This window comes from Centrocercus urophasianus, unplaced genomic scaffold, assembly GCF_019232065.1.
Source record: "Centrocercus urophasianus isolate 14NV4802_14NV808 unplaced genomic scaffold, USGS_Curo_1.0 seq_10, whole genome shotgun sequence".
Lineage (NCBI taxonomy): Eukaryota > Metazoa > Chordata > Aves > Galliformes > Phasianidae > Centrocercus > Centrocercus urophasianus.
This window is the reverse complement of record NW_024884142.1, coordinates 58,341,769-58,360,313: the sequence shown is the minus strand read 5'-3', so window position 1 is coordinate 58,360,313 and position 18,545 is coordinate 58,341,769. Positions and strand designations below refer to the sequence as shown.

General features: G+C 38.7%; 1 protein-coding gene across 3 annotated transcripts in view; it reads left to right on the top strand.

Moving 5' to 3' along the window:
• The window catches only part of UTRN (utrophin), a 347,751-nt gene that overhangs the window by 61,597 nt on the left and 267,609 nt on the right, over positions 1–18,545 (top strand). For all 3 annotated transcript variants that reach the window (XM_042814678.1, XM_042814669.1, XM_042814661.1), the window contains exons 3-8: positions 8,081–8,173; positions 9,586–9,663; positions 12,675–12,767; positions 13,632–13,804; positions 17,123–17,238; positions 18,311–18,474. In XM_042814678.1, the coding sequence (XP_042670612.1) occupies positions 8,105–8,173; positions 9,586–9,663; positions 12,675–12,767; positions 13,632–13,804; positions 17,123–17,238; positions 18,311–18,474 (693 nt within the window). In that variant the 5' untranslated portion in view covers positions 8,081–8,104. The remainder of the gene's footprint in view (positions 1–8,080; positions 8,174–9,585; positions 9,664–12,674; positions 12,768–13,631; positions 13,805–17,122; positions 17,239–18,310; positions 18,475–18,545) is intronic.

Below are 18,545 nucleotides of genomic sequence, written 5' to 3'. Positions count from 1 at the left end.
TCCAGTGTCCCATCAATGTTGGCTAGATATGTAGAGTTGGATATTTTTGTAATGTCTTCTCATAATCTAGAGCTCTGAGTCATATTTTGGCTCAGACAGATAATTTATTCTGCAAACTGAAGCAAACCATCTAAAAAATATATATTTTAGATTTTGAGATGGGGCTTGATCAGCATAGGGAAGAGACTTGGGGAAGATGATGCCTGTGTCAACAAAGACAGGGATAAGTGGTCTTTAGAGGTCTCTCTCTTTTGCACATATAGGTTTTGCATTAAATCATAGATCTCACTAGAAAGCCAGAGTTTCCAAGGGAAACTTGCATGAAAAGTGATTTTTTTCTCCCATGAAATGTAACTGCATTCTTTAACCAGCTCTACAAATTGATGCAGAGATGACTGCAGGTCGCCTGACATGTGGGTACAGCCCAAACCGCAAAGGCCGGATGATCCACAGCTCCTTAGTCAATGCCTCTAGGTTATAAAATAGGAGGATTCTGACTTTAACATCTTGGCTGTGAAATCACTGCTTGTTCGTACCCCGCTCCTTCCAGTAATGTTCACAGAAGTAGATTAAAAAATTACTTTTTAGTGTCACAGAAGAACTTTTGGCTAAAAGTAGAGCTTGAAACTAGTTCCACAGGATAGATTTCTGCTCTGTCATCCATAGCGCCTGTCTTTTTGCAGTATTCACCTGTGCTTAATAAATGCTTCTTTTACCACATCGTGAAGTAAGGCAGGACTTCTGGATCTTTCTCTGCACAGCAGTAATTTGCTCCTCCAGCAGATCCGGTCTATGTACTAGATTAATCCAGGAGAAGGTAGAGAAATCACTTAATAATGCAGATGCATGCAGTATTTGTTGCATGTAAGTAATGGGAGTGAACAGAGACTTTGTATTCAACTCTGATTTTTACTTTTTTAGGCTTTAAAAATAATTGCAATTGGAGTATATTAGAACGGCATAGCAGCAGGCTTTGGGGTGTGTAGATAAATCTTGAAGACCTGTGACATTTCAGCTGACAAACAGCATAGTGGTAGGATACTAGCGCTTTCGGTGTGGAAAACTCTAGAAGGTTACTAGATTTTATAGGCACACTGAGACAGCAAGAAGTATTATTTCCCACTTTTCACCCTGAGAGCACAGACTTTTCTGCCCTGTTTCTTTACAGCTCCTACTTAACTCTGTTCTTTTCTCCTCACTTACTGTTACAACCTCCTGCGTTTGAAAGCTTGACTGCCCAGCAAATTCTGGCAAATCTGTATTTTTTTTTTTTATCATACTGCCTATTCTGTTCCCACTTCTTTGTCACTTAGTTACTTATCCAATGAGACCCAGTTTTTCTTGTCAAAGTTGCACACATGGTCTCTCCCTCCTTCCTTTCTCCATCTCCCACTTGAGATCTCCTCATCTTCTCATCCCTTACAGGATTTGATTCGTTTTGATTCATTTTGCATCTTTTTGCCCCGTTTTGCCCTTTTAATCTCTTGGCAAAGGGTCAGACTTCGCTGGCTTTCATGTTCCTATTTTTCAAGGTATTCCTTTTCCAAGCTTTCAGATTGCTTGTTTTACTCTCGTGCTGTTCCTGAGCTTGGCAGGTAGGAGCCACAGTCAGCACAAGAAACATGATGCCCTATATCTTAATTTAGATCTGCGGAGTCAGATCTGTCACGGCTTGTCGGAACTTTGCTCTGTCACTCTAGACAAAGTTCACTCATCCAGCATGGGCAAATTGAGACCTTTTCCTAAGGAATCATTATCTTCCGTTATATTTGGGAAATTCTCTCACAGATGGCAAAAACACTATTTTTAAGAAAGCAGTGTTCTGCCGAAAGAGCATTAAACCCCTGGTGATGTTTATACTGTGTGTGCTAACACTTGGTGTAGGGCTTCTGTGCATTTGTTATCCTGGGCTCTGTTATGTCCTCCTTTCCTAGAGAAGTACCAAATAAAACAACGAGAAGGTGGCAGAGGACAAACTGGCGGGCTTTTATTTGGAGTGCCTAGCGATGAGATAACTTTTATGTACCTTTAAAATTAACACATTCCCTCCTCCACTAGGAATTCTTGTGATAACTGCAAAGGCTTATCTAACTTTCTGAATGGTGTGCTATATAAATCTTTTCCAACATTTTTGCTCTTTACCTTTTTTTTTCTGTTCTCCAAGGGTTGTTTTTTCATGTAGTAAACGTCTGACTCCATACCTGTGAAGACATATTGTTACTCTGCTGTGACTCTTAGCACATGTGATAAATCTTTTTATAGACAAAAGCATGCCTCTTCAAGATAATTAATTTCACATGACCTGGGATACCTGAAGTCAAAGACCTTTTGGAATGGATTTTTTTTTTTTTTTGGCAGGAGAATTCTGAAGCTAAATACATTCGAGAGGGCAGATCAAAAAGATTGATTGGACAATTTTGTCTGTCCAAGGAAATAAGACCCAAGAGAGTCTGTTCTCTTTCTGGTTGAGCCTTTGTGGTACAAGCAAGGAAATAGTTCCTTGCTTGTAAAATAATATACGATCTACTTGTTCCTGATTTTAGCAATGCTTAGTTTAACTCTAAGACGTAGCCTCACTCAAAAGGATAGTCAAGTCTTATTTAAAAAAGGGAAAAAAAAAAAACCCCAAACAAACTCCAAAAAGGCCTATGAAATCACAAACAAACTCCAAAAATCAGCCTATGAAACTACCTGAGTGGAAAAGAACTGTTGTTTGTATGAACTGACGTAAAGCCTCAAAAAAATTATTTGGTGTGCTTTTGTTTCTTATGTGGGTAGTTTTTTGACCTCTTCTCAGAGGGAGGCCCTAAGAAATGCAGGAAGTTATTTTTCTCTTCTAGTAGGCTATGAGATGTGATAAGGATGGTGAGGCAATAATAAGTTCATGATCTTTCCTGAATTTAGATACTGCATGAGAATTGCTGACTTTCTGCCTTTCTCTTAACTGCTGTTGGCCTCTGCTCTAATGAGTGTACAGTCAGCATCATCCATGCTGGACTTCAAAGCTTGCGATAGTCATATGGACTCTAACTGCTGATTTTAGTTACTGCTCTGGACTTTGAATTAGATTTTGACTGTAATTCACAATCTCAGTTGGTAACTATCCCAGTGATAGTGTTTGTTTGTTCATCCTCAGGCATGACAGCTGACTCTGGTATAGGTACTGAAGCAAAGTCATTCCTTCATCTGGTCAGCAGGACCTTTTTTTATTTTTAGAGGAATCAGATTACTATGCTGAAGTTTATATGCAAATTCATTTTAGTTCCGTTATGTTATATATCAGTGTGAGTTAATGTAAATGCATTAATAGTAACTCTGGGACATGGGGAAAATATTCGGAGTTACTGATGACTTGTTTGTTTTTCTGGCTTCCTATGTCTGATATTTGCTTTTATGTTTTTCCTCTTTTTTAATGTGTACTCAACCAGGTATCTCAGGTGTTCTGTAAAGTGAGCTATCTTTAGCTTTTTGACTCCTTAAGCTCCTGTCTATCACCTGGTAGAATTAAGCTTTCTGCTGTATCTCAGTGATTGGTCTTAATTTTTTCTTGTTAGTCTGGAGCTTGTTAGTCTGGAGTTATTTAGTTGCGTTTAATTACTTTAGTGATATTTAATTCTGTCTTTTGCTCCTGTGATTGTAAAATTCTTATTTTATATTCAAAATTTATTTTGTATACTGATTTCACTTGAGCATATTCAGCAAAGATGTACCAAAGGGAGTAGAGCGTACTCAAAGTACATCTGCCAAGTTGCAGTACATCTAACAGCTATGTCTGTTCTTCTGTAACTTCTCTATGCCAATGGAAGGAAAATGGAAAAAAGGAAAACTTTTTAATAATAATAATAATAATAAAAGTTATGTAATCAGTGATAAGGGTCTTAAGTTAGAAATTGGCAGGATTTAACAGTTTTATTTGTTAACTTGGTTGTTTACTTTTTTCATCGACCTTTTTGCTTTCTGAATTTTCCCACATTGAATTCCCATGTATTGGTCTCATGAGGAAGCAGCACTGGACATTTTTAACCTATATTAGTCATAGTAAAGTGTAGCTCTTACTGTGTTGTTTGTAACTGAGTTTAAAACAAGTGGTTACCATGAATTTCCTGGGAATGGGTTTTAATGTGACAAATGGTTCATGCTGTTCATTAAGCATCATTCAATATTTCTCCTTTCTCAACATAAAAAGGGGATTTGCAACTCTGCTACTGTTTACTAAATACTTATCTGTTCCAAAACAAACAGAACCACCAATGCAAACCAAAACAAAAAAACAAATCTAACATTAGATAGGGTCATATAACTGAAGCTGTGCATGGCTTTTGTTCAACAAACTGAATGCTGATAGCTGAATTTGTACCATCAGTAGCAATGGATGATTCTTTAGGAAAAACGAAAATAAAAATCTGATCCAGATTTCATTTATAGCTTTCTTTGTTTTTGGGGAACACTTTCTGCCAAAGGGAAGGAATGATTTTTGCACAGCCATGGCAGGCCTGAATGACCTTTGGAAATCCCTCACACAACATGTAATCCCAGATGTATGCCAGCAGGTGAGCCCCTGTCTTAAAGATGAATCTAGGTGGAGAGGCTGGAAGGAGGCCAGCAGGTGTGTGAGGGCTGCTGCTGTCAGGATGAGGTCACTGTTAGGTTGCTCCTGCCTACTTGGGGGTGGTTCTCTTGCTACAGTGTGCGAAGCTTATGCCTGTGCTGACTGGTCCTTATGGCCTATGCCTTTCTCCAGTTCAGAGATGGCTAAGAAGAGGCAGCTACTGCCTGAGTCAGAGAATTGTAGAATCATTTAGTTTGGAAAAGACCCTTAAGATCATCAAGTCCAACTATCACCCTCAACGCTACCAAGCACACCACTAAACCGTGTCAATAAGCTCCATGTCCACATGTTTCTTTAGTATCTCCAAGGATAGGCTTCCCTGGGTGGCTCATTTCAATCCCTAACCACTTTCTGTGACGAAATTCTTCCTGATGCCTAGTTTAAACTTCCTCTGGCACAACTTGAGGCTATTTCTGCATGTCATATCACTTGTCACCTGAGAAAAGAGGCTGACATCCTCCTCACTACAACCTTCTTTCAGGTAGCCTCACTCCTCCAGATTTATGAATCAGCATTAAATCCACTTTTTGCTGTAGATAGCCAGCAGACACTCTTTCTGCACCCTCCTTGCCTCATGTTATGGAAAGGGCTGGCACCAGAAGTGCTATCAAAATGCAGTGTAAGGAGGTGGTCTGTTTCTGATCCTTGTTTGTGAATCCCTTGATAGATAAAACATATGTTGCCAAGCTAAGGTTACAGCAGACCTTTTCTGAGATTGCCTGCAGTCCTTAGCTCCTTTTTTTTCTTTCCTTCCTATTGCTCTGCCTGCCTTTTTCTTCCCTCTCCCTCTTTTTCTTATGCCAGTTCCTACTGAAGTGAATCAGGTCCTTTCCTGCTGCCAGTTTAAAGCATTTAGGAACTGACTTGGCCTTCTTAGTCTGTTAATTATGTTCTTTTGTCTATCTTATGTAGCCCTTGTCTCTATTGTAGAAAGTGTGCCTGCAGCTCTGCTGGCAAAGCGCTCGCAGGCTGTGAAAAGTTTCTGCCAGTGTTTTCAGTGACAGCAAGAAAAAAACAACAAAAACAACTGGAGCATAAGTTACGTGGAGCAAAACTACCTTCTGTTAACTGATACAAGTGTTCAGTGAGGGGGATATGAATGTTTTACACCCTGTACTGGCACAGTTCTTCTGGTATGATCTGTGTTCCTGCCTGTCCTTTATACTATCTTAGTAAGCTGGGCCCTATTTTGCCTTTCAGAAAGGACTCTTTATCTACCTTGTGTTTGTATAAGGCTTAGCTGGCCCTTAAGTACTTACCAAAGCAACGATGATTAGCAATTTGCCCTTGCTTGAGGGCTTATGGTTTATCACTGTCAGTCTTATAATGCACATACTTGCATTCCTTCATATATTATGTTTGGTGATGGAGTGCTGCTACTCATGGAATGCTGAACTGTGTTCTGCTTGTGTCAGCTTGAAGTAGAAAGTGAGTAAAATACTATCAGTTCTGAAAAGGTAAAATTTAGATTGGCTTAGCATACTATGGACTCTGCAGGATGCTTTTTTATCTTTCTCAAATGTGTATTTATGTGTGTGTGTGTCTGTGAATATCTGCACATAGACTTTTTCCAGGAGGCCAGATCTCTTTCTGTAGATTAGATGTGTGGGTGTGGGAAGAGCTGAGGCCTTACCTGCAGTATGGGAAGTGACTTCTGCCTCCCCGTTCTGCCTGAGCTCTGTTGGCTGCAGCACACCAGCACAGAGCTGTCCTGTGGCTGCATTCTCCACCACAGCGTGACTGAGGCAGTGCTGCTTGCACAGGGCACTGCAGCTCTCTGTGCGCTGTGGTGGCTTCATGTTGGTGGGCAGCTCACTAGCAGTTGGTCAGATAACTTGTTGCCAACGGGAGGAAATCCATAGGCATATGCAGTGGAACCTGTCTGAATTCCTCTGGGATTGTGTGTGCTGTGCTTTTACACTGCCTGCTCATGATAGGCTGCACACAACCACTTTATGACTTATGCGCGTCTGCTATCACGACAGTGTTTGAGTGGTATTACATCCAGCCAGACCTCTGCTAGCTCTGCTATCTACTCTCCTGTACAAGTGAACAATTTCTCCATCCCCCTACCAACAGTATCTTCTGTATGGTGATGCAAACCAGATCTAAATCAGATTTATTACTCTGTATTGCCCCTGTGAATCACCTCCTCCCATTACATGCCACAAACTGTACAAGAGGTTTCCTGTCCTGCAGCTCCAGCGTGCTTTAAAGGTTTAGCCTAGGTGCTGTGAGTAGCAAAACATCTGAAGCATCTGAGAAGCGCATGCACTGGGGTGAAAGCTTTGTGCCCTAGAATGTGTATGGCTGAGCTTAGGCAGTGGCAGTATGTGATGACAAAACATTATCGTATGCTGGGATTTAGTGAATGCTTCTTTTGGGTGTTAGTCTACCAGCTGTGTATCTTTCTACATCCTTTACCTAAGTACGTGTGAATGTGTAATATGCACACTTCCAAGCAAGACTTGTGAAAGTAATTAGAAAATAAATTTGTCAGAAAAAACCATTTTGGATCTAATTTACCATTAGAAACAGGTTGATGTCTGTGTATTTTAACTAAGTTGCCTTACTTATGTGGTTGTCCTTTCTGTAGTTAGTTCAGTTGGCTGAAACTGAATGAGTGAGATGTGTTTCTGTACAGAAAACTGAAATGTGGCTCCCCAGCTACTTAACTCTGATTTTGTATGCATAGTTCTAGTAGTATCAAACCTGGTAAAACTCGACATTTAAGGAAACCCCTAATGAGATCTTGAGGAAAACAGATATTTTATCAGAAAATGGGATTGAGTAGCTTTTTTGTTATTTTTTAAGTTACTAGTGGACATTGAGGCAGGAGGAGGAGCGTGAAGGTACAGAAGACCTGTATCAGCTATTTCATGTCAGATGGACCTTTGACAGCCTTCTTTCTGAAGAGCAATGTTACAAAACAAAGCAATAGAAAAAAGGCAATATTAGAGTTTTAGGGTTTTTTTTAAGAAAATATTCTTCTTTTCAAATCAGCTTTTCAAGGGGACAGCTTAACTGATCTCCTGGCAGCCGGCAAATGAGTATTAAAAAGAAAATGCTCTTATTTGACAGCACAGTCAGCAGCTGTCTTAATCCTCCCTCACTCTGAGAGAATTTGTCCCTATGGATTCTTTCTGAAAAGCCCCAGTTACTTCTTCCACTAGATTAGACCATAGCATTCTTTCACAAATAATTCCTCAAATGTGCCAGGTTTTGTCTTTTGCCATTCTTGCATCTGCCCAGTGTTGGCCAGGACATGCTCATTCTCAGTATTAAGCTGCTGATGGAAAAATACAGGCAGAAAAGAAGGATATCTTCCTGATCACTATTATAATTCCTTGATTTTTATCTACTACATTCAGTAATGAAGAAGTGCATAAAAAGGAGAAAGTGTCCTTTTCAGGAGTGTACTGCTTAAACGCTATTTTTATTGCCATGTTTGTTTGTTTGTTTGTTCCACAGAGTGGGACACCCCCAGTCAAGGACATGTTCACAGATCTGAAAGATGGAAGGAAGCTTTTGGACCTTTTGGAAGGTCTGACAGGGAAACCTCTGGTAAGAGAAATGTACATGAGTGTGTATTCATGTTGAAAACAAAACAAACTGTTGTGGGTTTTTTTTTTTTTTAAATTGTTTGTTTAAATAAGTGTTTAGTATAGTATAGAGTATAGTCTTATTTGCTGTCTACATTTCCAGTGAATTTCCACAGAATTCTACTGATATATTACATAGAGTCAAGTTGAAACCATTTATGTAACTGTTGCATTTGAGGGTTAACAGGATGTTTAGCAAAGCAGGTAAAGTCAGTGGTGTTGTTCACACAGTATATATTCTTAATAGAGGTCTTTAAAGGTTTCTTTCTGGATGATTCAGAAGAGTGAACTACTTCTAATATGTTTGTGAAGGATCCCTTAAAGATGAAAAAAAGAAAGGTAACATTTAGTAGGCAAAACAAAGACATGCATCTCCATTGGAGAAATCTTTTGTGATCTGAAGAGTTTGAAAAGGCTGAAAAATTAAACAAGTTTTGTTTAGATTTGAGAATATGCTCGTGGGGCTGAGACTCAGCCTGCTAACACTGATGCATTTTCGGTCAGATAGATGAGGTGAAATCTGTGCCATCACATGGGACTAACCTCTTGATAGAACTTTTTATAGAAATCTCAAGTTGATTTATTGCTCTTAACAGGAAATCTTTAGGCATTTAAAATTTTACCTTTACAGCTTGCTTTATTTTTCTGAACACATGCATTTCACTAGTAAGTACTTACAATGATTCGGGGTCTGATTTGAAGTCTGTTGAAGACAACAAGAATTTCTTGGTGTCTAATTCAGTTGATTACTGTGTTCCAAGTTCAGCTTCACACTCTTGCAGTTTGATGATGTTCTACAGCAGGAATTGAATTGTGGTGATTGAAAACAAATGGAGTGGCAGACTCCAGACTGTCAGAACTGTCAGAAGTTGCGGTATTTTTTTTCCTCCTAATTTTTAAGGGAAGAAAAGTTCGGAAAGTGTAACTTCTTCCCAGTACTCGAAGATTTAGCAGAGTTTTGCTGCCAGAAAAATGAATTGCTGCTTGTTAACTCTTGGGAGCAAAAAAATTCCAACTACTCTGGCAAACATTCAAAACCCTCAAATTTTCCTTCGGAACTCCCATTTTGCTGTTGTACTGCCAGTACATAATTTTGCAGATGCTGGAAATAAAAATTCCAGCCTAAGATGAAGTGAAACATGCTTAAAATCAAAGGCCTGTCCTGTACCTTAAATGGATGAATTTTGTTCTGACCAGTTTTCATCTTGATGTTTATTTTGGAAGTATTGTGGTTGAACTTTCTTTTTCTAATTAAAAAAAAAAAAAAAAAAAAATCACGAGAAAAGAAAGACAAGTTTTTCTGGTTGCTCACTGACTTATTTTGCTTTGATCAGCTAAATTTATTCTGATACAAACATTGTCAATCTTTTTCAGCCTAAAGAACGAGGTTCCACAAGAGTACATGCCCTAAATAATGTCAACCGAGTACTGCAAGTCTTGCATCAAAACAACGTAAGCATGCTTTTCCACATCTCTTTTTGATATACTTTAAAATTTATTCTTGGTTGTTAATGTGTTTATAATGCGTAGAATAAAGATTGTAGCACTTAAAGTGAGAATTCAGCAGGTAAATTGTCCTCAGTTTTCTTCATCCAGTGTTATTTCAGTATCTGGCAACGTTGTGAAATCCTAAAATGCAAATCTAATCCTAGTATAAGTTCTGTTAGAATTACTAAGATGTGTTCAGCTTTGAAAACAACGCTGACTTGAAGCCCTGTTATGCGTAGACCATGAGCACATCAGGACAAATAGCTAATTTCCAGTGAAGGTGCATGACTTGTACAACAGTCTCTGAGGTTGTGACGAGTGCTGTGTCTCTGTTTTCATGTTCTGCTCTCAAAATGCATGAAGGTCTTTCCAGTGGCAGCTGTCAAATCTTTCCTGAGCGTTCCTGACTTAGCTCTGCTAATTGATCAGGAAAAGCAAACAGAAAACTCCAGCCACTCATCTTTAAGAAAAATGGGAATAATAACTGTTTCTTTTATTTTAATTTTTGTTCTTTCTGTCTAGAAACTAGTAATGCTGTAGCAAAGTAATTTTATTTTTCCCCAGACAACAACTTCTGATAAGCATAGTTGTCTATAATTAGAATTTCTATTTGAGAATATCAAGGCACTGATGCAGTTTAATAACAGCATTCTGGCAAAGAAGTACATCTAATGAAAAAGACATGGGCATAGTTATGTAAATTGCTGATTGAAGAATAACATGAATGTGCTATATAATACTGCAATTTCCCTTCCACATTTGTAAACCAGTGTCATATTTCTAGGAAGCAGCCAAAGTTTAATGGTGGGTTGTTTGTTTTCCTTCTTTGAGGTACTGTAAATATTGATTATTTTTTTTCCTAAGGATAAGTAATAAGTCTTTCCAGCTTGAAATTAATTTAATTTATGAATATAATAAATGAAATGATATTGAGTTACAGTAATTAATTAGTTCTTCTATAGGCTAGTGTTTCTGGAAGTAAACAGATGGTGTTAGTTAGCTGAAAGTTACTGAGGTCAGGCATGATTTATACCTACTGTTTACCTTCATTAGAAAGTGTTTGTGTTTAAGATGAAGGGAAAGCCAAGAAGCAGTTGCTTTCTGTGACCTGGGAGTTTGTGGCCTGCACAGTATTCATAACTTTGAAAACAACTTACGAAATTTTAAAAATCCGCATTGCAAGGAACAGGCAAGACTACAAGATGTGGGTGTTCAAATGACGATGGGACTTCATGCATCTGATGAGCTGAGAGACTTTATGTAATGAACTTAAACTTTTTTTGACTTACGGACCAGTTTTTTATTTCAAAGCAAGCAAAAGAAAGAAACCCAAATCATTATATAAAGCCAATATCCATCTATTTTCAGTAGTATTAGAAATCTACTGGCAGCATTCTTTTCTTGGTTGACTTTGCTCAAGTCTTAGCTGTGCATTAACCATTCAGTGAGTTGCTGGCTGTGTGCTGAAAAACATTGGTTTAATAAAAAAGTGGGCATATGGATTCTTTTATGTATGGTGTAGATTGCAGGGGGAATACAGTACTTACAGTACTAACAGTAATTATGCCTGTGATTTAAAAAAAAGAATTTTTTTTTTTCTTACCCATTCTCAGGAATGTTTCTCTTCTGTTGAGATGAAAAAAGCTTTTCTCATATAAGTGTTTTATTTTTGTGTCCTTCTCCTTTGGTCTTTCTGCTCCTTGTGTTCTACAGTGCTCTACACCAAATTGTTTAATGGTGGGCACTGACAGCACTTTCAGTGTGTTTTTGCCTGTTCAATTTACAGTTGCCTCAAGAAAGTGTATCCTCAGTATTTATAAAGAGGTGTGCATTAAAATTCCATTCCAACTGCTATAAAAACTGGGGGAGGTCAATCCACAAATCCAAGAACTTTGAAGCATAATTTGTGGTTGGTTCCATGCTAATCTCGACAGCAAAGTTTGGGTTTGATTTCACTAACTGGGACACCTATGTGGAACTGAAAATTGCGTAGATGGTATCTGAAAGCAATGAGGTTACAAATACATTTTGCAGAAGTCAAGCTATTCAGCCTAAAGAATGAGGCAGTTTGTTTGAAGATTGTTTGATAAGAGGAAAAATATTCACAGAAAACCATTATGTTCATGCATACTAGGAATGTCTTATAACATAAAATGAAACTTTGCATTGTTTTTGCCTATTCTATCATTCTAGGCTAAATCCACTGACAGCCAGAGGGTGGGCTCAGTCACTGTCCTCTGATTGTTCATGTTGTTGAACAGCTAACCAGCTCCTTGGTGTGGGTTTTGTCGATACTAACAGTGCTGTTCCCAGATGCAGCTCTTAGGGGTAGTGTAAACTGGGAACTGGATAGTACAACTTTGTTCTGGAGCCAGGATGAGAACGGGAGAGAAAAGCTTCACCACAGAGTTGCAATACAGTGTTATTTGTCCGTGGAACTGGAATATGGCTCAGATTGTGAGAATGAAGCCCCGTTCTCTGCACTGTATGGGAACGTGTTTCAGCATCTGCTGTATGGAGGTGTTTGTTTCCTCTGCCAAAGAGAGCTGTTACTAGCTGTTTCCATAGGCCACGGTGGTGATTAATGCCATGTGCTGTTAGGTTCCTCCAAAAGATGGAGGTTGATGCTTCTTTTCATTGACTGAATGGAGAGGAGTAGCCTCTATTCAGATTGTGAAGTAACAGTGAGTGTCTGGTAGGGTGCTCTAAGCTCATCTTCTCCTGAGTGCTGAATACTTAATGATGGAGTGGGTAGCCTCCTGTATTCTCTTGTATACTGAAGTAGTCTCCTTTCTCCACACTTTTTTTTATGATGTTCTCAGTTGGAATGTCCGAAGTGTATAGAAAACTTGAACATCTTATTTTTTTTTGAGTTTTTCATCTCCTTGTGTAAACTTGTCCTATTTGGATGCTCATTCATACAAAACTTTAACCTTTGACAATGTTGTTTGATAGAGTTGATCTGATCTTTCCAGGTGGAGTTGGTGAATATTGGGGGAACTGACATCGTTGATGGAAATCACAAGCTGACACTGGGGCTGCTGTGGAGCATTATCTTGCATTGGCAGGTGAGGAAGATGTAATGAGATCTCTTCCTTCCCAGGAATCATGTACATCTAATCTGGGATTCTCACAAACCTTTCTGGAGTTTTTGCAGTGTAAAAAAAAAAAAAAAAACAAAAACAACAAATGTTTCTATTCTAGGCTGGTAAATAAAGACAGGCCACTGTTTGGTTTCTGACCTCTGTCTGTTGGCTGCCTCCTGTGGTGTGTATTATATGTGCTCTGTTGTACTCACTCAGTTCCTGGGGCTGTTAAATGCTAAAACATTGTTTGTATTTCTTCCTGAAGATTTAAGCACTTACGTTTGCAGATGTTTTTCTGCTATCTTGGTAGGTTTGTTGGGCTTGCATCCTTTATGCAGCTCTGGAGGTTTGTTTCTCAGTGTCGTAGATTGAATTACTCCCAGTTTATCCACATACCTGAGAGGATCACTGGATTCACTTGGAGGGAGTTCAGCGGATGCTTGTGCATAGCACATCAAACAGCACACTTCCTGTGTTGGCTGAACAGTTATCCTGTTCTGGCCAAAAGCCTCTGCAAAGTTGTATATTTGGGGTTGGTTTACAAATGGCACCCCAGTGCAAGGCAGTAAGAAATATTATACCCCCTCGAGTGTGCTGGTGGCACTGAGGAGCGGGGAAGGGCTGTAACTTGTCATTTATTACATGGTGCTTTATTGGTACTTGTAATCAGTTGAGAATAAAGATGGCCTGAAAGCTCCTATTCCTGCCTTTCATATAAAGAGTTAAAGCTTGACTCAAAGCTTTTCACAGAAAAGAAGCTTTCCTGGTTTGTAAATTAGCTTGGTTCAAAAGATTTGTAAGCAAGAGAAGCGGAGAATGTGTCTGTAAGATGCTGCTGTCTTGCAGGTGAAGGATGTCATGAAGAATATCATGTCAGATTTGCAACAGACCAACAGTGAGAAAATCCTGTTGAGCTGGGTTCGGCAGTCCTCAAGACCTTACAGTCAAGTCAATGTTTTGAACTTCACAACGAGCTGGGCAGATGGACTTGCTTTTAATGCTGTCATTCACAGACACAAGTAAGTGACACAGTTCTTCTTTTACCTATTGAAGTAAGCTGTGGGATTTTTTTTTTTTATTATTATTTTTTGCATGTGTTTTTGTGCTTGAGCTTGAGTTTGTAGGCTTCTGGCCTGTTTCAGTAGTTCATTTTTGTTGTAGTAACAATGACAATGCATAGATATTGCTGGACCCTTGCCAAAAACAAAGCCAAGGCAGCAGTGCAACTCTCAGAATTCTCACATGCACACTCACTAACAGGATTTACATCCTATGGAGGTATGTACTATACAGAGAGTGTGCTGAATGGATATCTATATTGATTGATCTGTATCAGTTACGTTGCTTCTCCTTGCACTTTCTTCATTTTTATCTTCCCTCACATGCAATGGGAAAAACTCCTCCTTCAGTTTGCCATATCACTTCAGTAGGAAAGTAGAGAAACTTCAAAATGAAGGAATGAGAAAGATAGGCTTTGTGGCTCTTTTTAGGTTTTTATTATACATTACTTGAAAGACTCTATTCAGCACTTTCAGGAGGGCAACTTTTTTGCATTTTTTGTTGAGTAGCAGAATGAAAGGAGAATAGAGTAGTTTTTCTTTGTATTTTATAATGAATGGTGTTAAAACAGCTTGTGTTCTTTCTGATTTTGGGAGCCTATAGAAATCTTCATTTTACAGACTCCTACAATGCTCGCATACCTTTGTGTCTGATCTGTCTGCTTCTGGGCAACTTAAATGAAGGCAGTTTTCTTTTGCATGGGCTGACTGTTCTTTACCATAAGTAATTATTTCAGTGTGATAATGGCATGATGATATTACCTCTTAGCTACCAGGTAGCTGTCATAGCAAACAGTTCATACGTGCTGCATATAAATATTCAGGGTGTTGGTGAAGTGTTTGCAAAGCCTGCTTTGAGCCTGCTGTTCTCTGATCTTCAGCCTGTGCTGAGCTATCACAGGCTTGCTGCTTTCAGCCTGGGTGTGGTCTGATGTTGCCTGTGTGTCTTCAGGAGCTTGCTGGTGTTCAGCCTGCATGCATATATGGGGAGCAGATACCCATTCTGAAGTCTTCTGAAAGTTTGGAAGTGCTTTTTTTTGGAAAAGGCAGAGAAATACTAATGTAATGGAAGCCTCTGGAGCTTACACTGTCAGAAGTGTTAACAACGTGTGATCTTTACAGGTGGTTTTCTTGTCAGTGTAATTTTCTGTAGAGGCTTAGCTCTGCCAGTGAACATAAAGCTTTGTGTTAGAGCACCAGCTTTAAACACAGGTGAAACTCGTGTTCCTAAGAATGAATACTGAGAAGGACAGAGGTAGTAAAATCAGCTTTAGGCTGTTAGTGGACCTTATGCACTGTGACTCTCTGTTTGGGCTTTCTCAGTTCTGAAATACGTGAGCTCTGCTCTTTCCAAAGTACTGCTATGTAGCAAAAGCCCGTGATGAAACCTTTGCATGACTGTGCTTTCCTCTGGCTTTGGAAAACTTCTCATAGTTAGCTGTCTCTCTGCTGTTCTCTCTGAGCCTTTTAGTCCCTCTTCTGGGAACCTGGCAAGCTCAGAATTCTTAACACCTGCAATCTTTCAGTGGAACACCATTTTCCTCACACTTCTCAGAACTCTTGAGCTGGCTTTAAATCTAAGCAGCCTTTGAAAGAGAACCTGTAAAGATCCTAGCAGGGAACAAAGGGATTGAGGGGTGTTGCAGAATTGGTAGGACAACAAAGCTGTTTAACTTACCTGGATCAGTATTGCCTCCATGCCTAAGGAATACTTTCAGTATCATGTTTTTTATTTAGTTTTGTCCTCACACATAATATAGGGGAGTTTTTGTGGTTCCTTTTAAGAGCTTTAGTAGCTCACTTTTCTCTTTATTGTCTATGAACAATCGCTTATAGTTTTACCTCTTGGTTGTAATATTTAATAACTTTGTAACACTTGCAGTACTTAAGTTATATGAGGTAATAGGACATAAAACATTTTATTGTGTTTGTCTCTTTCATTTCCTAATAATAGCCAAGTTCTTTTTTGAATTGGATTCTGCTCTTTGGTACAGGTTTTTTTGCTCCTAGGTCAGTACCTAGGTTGCATTCTATTAGAATTTGTGTTACTGTGTCAGTAGGAGGGTTAGTGTGTATCCAATCCATTTATTGCAAAACGTTTTTCAATGTAAAAGTCTCTTACGAAACTTTGTGAATCTGTGCAGCTGTCTTTTGCTTCTGGCATTGAAGTACAGTATTCCATACACATGTATTGGGATCTTTACATATTTGCCCCCCTGCCCCAGCTTTTATTCTGGCTTTTTGCTCCTCAGACCATGTTGGTTTGCTGCCTTCCTATTTCACTAAGTGTGATGATTCAGCACATGTTAAAAGAATACTCTCAGGTCAATTTATAACTGAAATAAGAATTAAAAGAACTGAAGTCAAGCCCAGCTTTTCCTCCCCAGTTTTCTGTGGAATGCAGAATCAATAGCAGTATGTTGGTGAGACGTCACTATACAGAGGAATGTAAAGTATTTTAATGGTTTGTAGCTTTATGGCTGTGTTGCTGCAGCACTAGGCTGATTATGCCCTGTGGGTATAGATAGCAATGGGAGGGGGCCCTCTTTGCTGATTCTTTTTCTTATTCCATACTCTGCTCTTTACCACTTAGATCTGCTGGTATGCTTTTGGGTATGCAACTGGGCTGGAGATTTGGTTTGGTTAATGCTAATGGAAGGTGAAAGGTGCTGGGCTGCTGGTGCTGTAAATCTGTCTGCTCACAATGTGACTCATGAGTGCTTCAGATTATTATTTTTTTTTAAAGCATGGACAAAAGTGGCATGGTGTGGTAGGTTAGCAGGTGTGGAGACTCCTGATCCTGGCTGTGATGACCTCGGCTGGTCACTGAGCTACATCACAAGTTTGGAGTGAGGCTCTCTAGAAATAGAGTGATCACATAGCATGGCCTGATGCAAAAATCCTATGGTGGGAATAACACTGTAAAAAGAAAGAATTGAAGAAAACTGGTTACAGAAGAAATTTGAAACACAGATTTACTAATTTTCTCGTTATTAGCACTTCACCTATAGTTGCATTTAATTAGTATATATAAGAATGGAATGTGGATGGTGATGAGGACATGTGGTCATTTATCTGTTTGTGATTGCCAGTGTGTTACCAAGGATATTTTTGTACTTCTGTGTTTGTGAATGTACACTGAAATATGTATTTTGTATGTATGTTTATATTACTTCTGTAGCTACCTTGACATCCGTAACTTAAAGACACATACCATTCAGAATTTTAAATTTAAATTAAATTCACTGTTCTATTTTCTGTTTTGTCTTTTACTTTCAGACCTGAGTTCTTCAGCTGGGATAAAGTTACAATGATGTCTCCAGTTGAGAGACTGGAACATGCGTTCAGCATAGCCAAAAACCACCTGGGAATTGAGAAGCTGTTGGATCCTGAAGGTGCAAGATAGTTATTCTACTTGAGATTTGCAGCTTTTTGAGCTCTTCTTCAAGAAAATGCTTATATAGACATTTATTGCTGCAAATTTCAGCAATTTTGTGCAGTGGTATTTTGTTTCAGTCCCTTAAATTTGAAGTTAAAAGTATGTAAATTGTAGGGTAATAGTATGCTTGTGTATATGTGTTTCAGCTTCTTTGAATGTCAAGGTTCAGAATGGCTTACCCTTCAGAGACAGCATACAGGAACATAAACAAAAACATGTACCAACTTTTATTTCAGGGAGGGGTTCTATTGCAAACATACTTTTCTGATGAACTAGAGCACTTTGTAGAATGGAATAGCTTAAGAGTTTCTGATCTTTTATTCTTTGTTATAAGCACTGTATGTAATAGTAGCTGTCAATGCTGTGAATACTTACTGTGAATGCTCATCAGGAAATTTGTATGGCCCTTTCTTAAAACCCTGAGCTGTCACTCTGAAGTGAATCTCTGAAGATTCATTCTGTATGACAAATTCTCAAACTTTATAGATTGAAACACCATCACCTTTTTATTTACTTTTTATTTTTAAAAGCTGAATTGGTAGAACTCATAACCCCATGTATATGTGAACCAGAGTCTGTGAAACTCTTTTCTAGATGAAGAGTAAACAAATGAACTGACCTGTGCTGAAAGTGAGGATAGAACTCAAGTAGAAGTGTCTTTTTGAGGGATTTTGTTCCTGAACTGCATTTCTTCTTGGGAAATGCTCAAGAATGGTTCCAAAACCATTTTTATCCCTCAATAACTGCAGGTTATTCAGGCTCTTCAAAAAGGTCATGCCTTTTAATGTAGGGTAGAAAATTATTTTTGTATTATTTTTTTCCTTCATACTTCATGCTTTCAACATGTGTAAACACCTGGTCTTTTAGACAAAAGCTTACTAAGGGTAATTAACAGGGGAACATGTGGTTTGCTCTGTATGTGAAATATTACTGTCTTAACTGTATTCTGTGTAATGATTTAGAAAAGCAGTTTCTTTATTAATCCCTCTTCCTTTTTTTTTTTTTTTTGTTTGTTTGTTTTGATGCAGATGTTGCTGTACCACTTCCAGACAAAAAGTCTATTATCATGTATTTAACATCTTTATTTGAGGTCCTTCCTAAGGAAGTCACCATGGAAGACATTAGGGAAGTGGAGACCCTCCCAAGGAGATTCAAGCAGGAATGTGATGATGGAGAATTTGGCTTGAAGCAAGTATGTTTGTTATTGATGCCTGGCTGAGTCTTGAGTTGTAATTCTAGCTGATCTTCAGGCTTATCAGTTCC